Genomic DNA, 6,880 nt, shown 5'->3' with positions numbered 1-6,880 from the left:
AAGAAGCCAACACATTTATTCATAGTTTCAGCATGCCCGCAATGGATTTGCTTTCTGTTGGCACTTTGAGCTGCATATTGTCTGTTATGTTAAGGGAAGAAAACCGAGCAATGATTCTGGTAAAATGTTCTGCAACTCACTCATCCCATCATCTGACTGAGAATTAAATCAACTAAGAGCAGTGTGTAAACTCTCACCAGAGTAATCTCTCCTCCTCCACCAAGTAGACCAATAAACACCTGTTTGAGAAACAGATGCTTCAAGTCACATCCACTGTCACTTTGGGGTTTGTGGCTTTTGTCTGCGGCTGTGGTCTACACTAAATGTGCACCCCCACAGCCCCCCCAACACACACACACACACACACACACACACACACACACACACTGTTAGTCAATGCAGATTGGCACACAAACTGCTGCTATTATGCACTATGTGGATGTTTATGTTGAAGCTGATTACCATTTTGATTTAAAGGTTTTAGGGCTGCTGTAAAAGAACTCATTGTGCGTGTGATTATGGTATTTGCAGAAAAGCAGAAACCACCTCAGGAACTTTTCTTTTTTTTCTTTTTTTAAAGATTAAGCCTTCATGGCTCAAGTAGATAATTGCCTTGATGTTGCTAGAAAAAAAAGAAGATCAGGTGTTGTTTCAGGGTGACTCATTTCTCTTTCAACAAGGCCATGAGTTAGAAAGCTTGAAAGCAGAAATACATCCACCACACCCATGGAACAGTAGAAGAGTTTTAGGATTTCTGTAAAAAATAGAGCCCCCACACACACACACCAACACATAGGATGCTTCAGAGAATAGAGACATAAAATGACACAATTGTAGGCAGGTGGACAAAGTAAAGTCTGGCATTTATCAGGGAACGATGCATATATATGGGAGATCTGATGGCATGAGTGCCTTCAGGGGCAGTGGGTGGTATTGTAGAATTTTGTGCCATCTCATGCTTCAGTTGAGCTGAGGGTAGTTCAGTGTTTCCAGATGTTATCTTACATCTGTCTCACTACTGCACGTCCCATCAGCTGGAGATATTCAGTGAAGATTCAGGTAAATCAGTTATGCGTTGCTCCATACTATATGTTGCTGGATTGGATGAATTGAATGAGTACTGGAGGTGAAAACTCTTGTTTCAACAAGTGTGAAATAAAATTCAGAAAACAATTTAATAACATAGGTTACACATACAGTTTATTAACATGGGTAAGACCAAAAAATACAAAAATACTCTCAATCTCCCCTTGTAATTCAAGCATTGGTCCTCAAAGCCTATCACACCAGTACTCTGATGTTTCAATGTGTGAGGGCAGGTCAGTGTGGAAGACCCCCTGTGGGTCAGTTGGAGGAGTCTGAGGAGGGCTGTTTACACCTGAGTCGCTGTCAGGATTGGACACGGCATATTTCGCCTCCAGCTTCTGGACAGAAAGTAATGCAGGTGGGGGCGGGGCCTCAGCCTTGGGTTTGATGTTTTTAAAGTGTTGCAGATGCACCACCTCCTTGCGCTCTCGTGTGCACGGCAGCAGCACAGAGATGTCCTTGCGAAACTTGGAGCTCATGCCGAAGTAGATGAGCGGGTTGTAGAAGCTGGCAGACTTGGCGAAGAGACGGGTGATGATGCTGGTGGTGCTTGGCACATGGAAGCCCCAGGCTGACCACATAGACACCACTGCATATGGGGACCAGGCCATGATGAAAGCTGTGCAGATTACAATGGATATCTGGAGAGGAACACAAGGGAACAATTGGAATACCGTGAGAGGAGGATTATTACAGACGGGGCACTTTAAAGTAGATCTTTAAAGAGTCTCATTTTAATTTTTCAATCAAGTCTCTCCAATAAAAAAAACCTCAGAAACAAACTGTATTTGTCCTACCCTTGTGACATCTCTCTCCACCTTCCTTTGACGGGTGGTGAGGAAACCATCAGCTGACATGGCATTAGTGCTTTTCACTGTGTTGATGATGGAGACGTAGGAGAAGAGCATGATCATCACAGGGATGAAAAAGCAGAAGATGAGGATGGAGATTATGTAGGACTTGTAGATGGTGGAGTAATTGGCTTTGGACCAGTCCACCTCACAGGTGCCATAACCTCGATCTAAGAAACAGAAGACACAGAGGTCAGATCCATGTTTTCAAAATTGAAGTTGTATACTCCTTACTTCTGTTGGGTTAGTGTGTGAGAACAGACCGGTGTAGCTGCCCCAGCCCAGCAGTGGAGCAACAGACCAAAACATTGCTCCGGTCCAAATGCAGATGAGCGATACGGCAATGGTGTTAAGGCTGATACAGTAAGCTGCAGAAACACACAACAAGGAACATGAATACAACATAATGTCCCCAGGTTATGGAACAGACATTGTGAGTGTTTGCAGTTTGAAAGGTTAAATGTTATGACTTTGGCGAATGCAGGGCAGAAAAAGTGAGAGGCACTTAAAGATGCAGCATTCTTGACTTGTTATGAATGTCAAGACTGTGACATTTATTGAACAATGAGTTCTTTTCTTATATTAACAGCCTTTGCAAACATCTGTGACTGAAAAGGACCTCTGTTGACCAAGTATGCAAAGCTTTGCGCAAGAAAGAAAATCAATTTCTGAGCAGCGCTCACATATCTTGTGTCAATATACCACAAGAGGTGCATTACAGTTTGTGACAGAGGATTCTTTTTTTTTGTGGGATACTCAGCTTTGTTTTGCTGAATTACCTTGTATTGTTACTTGGATTCCTGCAAGTTTACCTGGCCTGAATTATATTAATTTGGACCTAAAATACAGTAATGTAGCTTTTTTATTTTTCTGATTTACATCGCTATCTGTTGCTGTTTGCAGTAGTTGGAGCAGCACTCTGGCACATAATACATTTGATGATATCCCACCAATGTTCATAGTTTAACCACCAATGTAAAAAAAAAAAACACACACATTTTATGATCAGCCACAAACACAGTGAAAACTCTTATGCCATGCTGACAAAAGAGGCAGTTGCTCAACCTAATTTCCATATAATTAAGACATTCTTCAGCATCACTTACACCCAAAAATAGAAAATGTCACCTCAAGCTAACTTAATGACATGTTGGCTAGATGTAAATGAAACTGCTGGAGACAAGTGGTAGTAATTTCCACAGCTGAAGTCGGTAATAAGGTTTTAATAGCACTGAAAAGCATACTTTTCCGTTAGATAAGAACTGCTGAAATGTGAGGCGGGCACAGACGCTGGTCTGAAGCTTTCTTTATGTTTTCTCAGTTAAATTCAGAGAGTATAGATCTCACCTTTGTTTGGGTGACATCCCTTGATGTATCTGGTGACGCTGATAACGGTCAATGTGTTGATACTCGCAAGGCCGAAGAGCAAAGTGAAGAAACCATCTACCTGGAAGAAAACCGAGAGAGGGGTTAGTGAATCATGTCTTGGAATGGTCTTTGACGCCTCGGGGCTTAGATCCATTGTCTACCCAATAGTTCCAGACCTTTGTCTGTTGAGATTGTTTTGCTTTGGACTGATAGACACGCTTCCTGTCTTTTAGCCGATATGTTCCAGACCCAGAGCATTTCCTCTGATGTGAGCTGCTAGCTTTGTAACGTGCACGATCAGCATTTGGCAATTTCGTTATAGCTGTTAATAGATTTGACTTTGATTTCTACAAAAATCTGGCAGAGAAAACAGTTCAATGACTGCCAAATGCATTAAACCTTGAAGCTTTTTAACATTCAGTTCATTGTTTGAGAAGACTATCTTTTAATCAGAGCTCTCCTTAAAGGGAATTATGCTACTGTGTTTCAGTCTGGCTCCAACTGTGCGACGCTCAGGTCCTTGCTGTGCCATTTCCAGGTGACATGGATCACTTAAGGTCCCTTACTAATTGCTCTCTTGATCTTCCTTAGTCCTGATCCTATTACTGTCAGTCATCACGTTTTTTTTCACCTTCACATTTGGCAGATTACTGGTCTGCAAAAGTCTGAATCAATGTGATTTTAATTCAGCAAATTTTAAACTTTTTGAAAGAATTTAAGACGGTGGCTTCTTGAAATTGTATCCTCTCGGATCATCTCACAGTATAGTGGTTCACCTCTACTGTCTGTCTTGGCTTGCGAGGAAAGACATTGGATCATAGAATAAGTATCAGAAAAGTAATGACTTAAAATCAGAGTATTTTTGTATACACTCTTGTACACTGCTTTGAAAATCCTTTCCCTGTACTCCACTTTGCAGCATCAAAAGGTCCCATAAGACGGTGTCATATTCAATAATGTCAATAATGTGGGTGCAAAACACTGGGATCTGGCACAGCTTGCAACTGCTCATGTCCCATCATGCTCCATACAGTAATCTGCTAATGCTCCTCACATGCCTGTCTGATTCACCTTCCTGTTTCTTCCCTCCTATTTCTGTTGCCTCTTACTTTCCCCTTATTTACTTCCGACACTCTCCCAGGGGAAGGTGAAATGAGAGGGGCGTACTGCTGCTATGCCAATATTTCTCCTACACCTAAAAAACCTGAGATTGGATGCCGGAGAGATGAGATCATTTCAGTGGCTGTACTGAAACTTAAGAGCAGCAGACATTGATTTACAATATCTCTCTCATCCAAGTTTTTGGGGTTTACACTCCTGAGACTGAAAGTATTCTGGTTACACCTGCTTGTTTTCGTTCACTCACGGAGATCTCAGTTTCCACCACAGCTAGCCTTGAGCAAGAAACATACCTTGGATGAATTCCAGGCTAAAGTATGACAACTATTTAATTTCAAGCTGAGACGGTGGGAGGAGAAAAACCTAGAAATTCTCTTAAATTACACGGAACAACTCATCTGTTCAGTAACATAAGAGCATGTGATCAAGTCATGCAATCGTGTCTGCAGTTCTTATTTGTTTTGTGTTTGACAGGTACCATGCTGCTCAAAGAGTTTCCCCATTTAAAGGCCTCCACAATGGTAATCTTATTATAGATTTAACCTCCAGCCCACATGGCTACTAGCATAATCCATTACACACACACACACACACACACACACACACACACACACACACACACACACACACACACACACACACACACACACACACACACACTCACCCACTTTACTGTAAGACTTCCACAGATTCTTGTAATGTACTTCATTAATTTGGCCATTTTCAACCAGCGTTCCTGGGATTTGACTAATTGTTAATGCTGTAAATGGCAAAGCAATTAAAAATTTGGTTGGGAATATATATATATATATATATATATATATATATATATATATATATATATATATATATATATATTATTAAAATAATAAGTTATTCTATTAAATTTAACTCTTTAAAATTAAGTATTGTCTTAATGTGGCTTTTACCTGGCAGGTCCAGATCCAGTTGATTAAATACCCATCATCCTTGAAGATATTGAAAATTTCCAGGATCCCTCTGGAGTAGCCAAATATGGAGATGCTCGCATCAGAGATGGCAAGATTTAAAGTGAGGAAATCTGTTGACTGAAGCGAGGCTCGCTGTCTGTACAGGACAAACATCACTAAACTGTTTCCAAACCAGGACAGCCATCCTACAGAGAAACAAATATGCAGCACATTCAGGGAATATTTAGTTACCCACATATCATTTGGTATAAAGTAGAGTAGATTAGAACAGAGTAGAGTTGTATATAGTATAGTCAAGTATAGTAGCAGATTTGTGTAGAGTATACATCTGAATCACATCACTTTATAGTATAATAAAAAAAGAGTAGAACAGAGTAGAGTTGTTTGGAGTAAGTACAGCGTAGTATAAGAGCAAATTCAGGGAGAGTATTGTATAGTAAAGTACAACAGAGTAGAGTTATATTATAGTATAGTAATAGATTTGTATAGATATCAGAGTGTACAAACATAACAACATTTTAGTATAGCTTAGAAAAGTGTTTATATAATGTTGTATTATATTATATTGAATTACATAAAATTAGAGTATATAGCATAATGCAGAATAGTAGAGTACAGCATTATTGTATCACCTGGAATTATAACCACATAGTTTTTAAGTTTATATACAGTGTAGTATATAGTATAGTGGCATTTAGTGCAGTTTAGTGTAGTGTAATATAGTAGCAATAGATTAGAGTATAATAGAGTATAGCAAAGTACAGTCAATGGGTATATAAGAGGAGAGTACAGTACAGCATAGCATAATAGAACACATTAAAGTAGTGCTTTATGCAGTAGAGTTAAGTCGAGCAGAGTGCAATGTTATAATATGTTGCATCGAACAGTTCCTAGCTCCTGACCCCTATCATTGTGTTAGCTGCAAAACTACTAAGTAAAACTTAATAATTATAGAACAGAGACCAGAGTAGCGGTACTACTCTTTCGTTAGAGAACAGCGGCAAAAAGCCAAGAGATCCCTTGTCTTTTTATAATTCAGTGTGTGTTACTCAAAATCCCTCGACTGCATTAGTTCCACCAACACAGACCAAACTGTCTGTGTCAGCGGTTCACTGGCCTCTAGAATTATGAGGAACAACAGTTGTTTTTGTTTGTTGTTTCATTGACATTATGATGCACACTGGATAATGTCTTGATGGTTGACTTACCCAACACTAACAGATAGACTCCAATGAAGGTTTCTCCTTGTTCGGACAGAGGGGGTTCTGTATTCATATTACTGAGGTTATTATTCCTCCATGGAATATTCACAACCTTCACAGGAAAATCCTTCAACGTTATTTCCATGGCCGGAGTTTTGATACTAAGGCATGAATCCTATGTCCTCTACAGTAGCTCTGCTCTCCTCTGCTTTCAGTAGACACAACTTTGTTACACCAATGGGAACGTCCAGTCAGTTCATTTTAAATCCAGCTTAGACGCAGACACTAATACCTCACCACTCAC

General features: G+C 39.9%; 1 protein-coding gene across 1 annotated transcript; it reads right to left on the bottom strand.

Annotated features, from left to right (window-relative positions):
- Window positions 1-1,271: 1,271 nt before the first annotated feature.
- LOC137877809 (opsin-5-like) lies at window positions 1,272-6,721 on the bottom strand. The gene is made up of 6 exons (XM_068717952.1): window positions 6,583-6,721; window positions 5,354-5,559; window positions 3,285-3,384; window positions 2,201-2,305; window positions 1,884-2,107; window positions 1,272-1,727 (listed from the first exon to the last, which is right to left on the bottom strand). The coding sequence occupies exons 1-6, from the start codon at window positions 6,719-6,721 to the stop codon at window positions 1,272-1,274; spliced, it is 1,230 nt and encodes a 409-aa protein (XP_068574053.1).
- Window positions 6,722-6,880: the final 159 nt, after the last annotated feature.

This window comes from Cebidichthys violaceus, unplaced genomic scaffold (genome assembly GCF_023349555.1).
Source record: "Cebidichthys violaceus isolate CVI_PGR_0920_01 unplaced genomic scaffold, fCebVio1.0.p SCAF_10, whole genome shotgun sequence".
Classification (NCBI taxonomy): Eukaryota; Metazoa; Chordata; class Actinopteri; order Perciformes; family Stichaeidae; genus Cebidichthys; species Cebidichthys violaceus.
The sequence above is the reverse complement of the archived record's forward strand: the minus strand, read 5'-3'. Positions and strand labels throughout refer to the sequence as shown.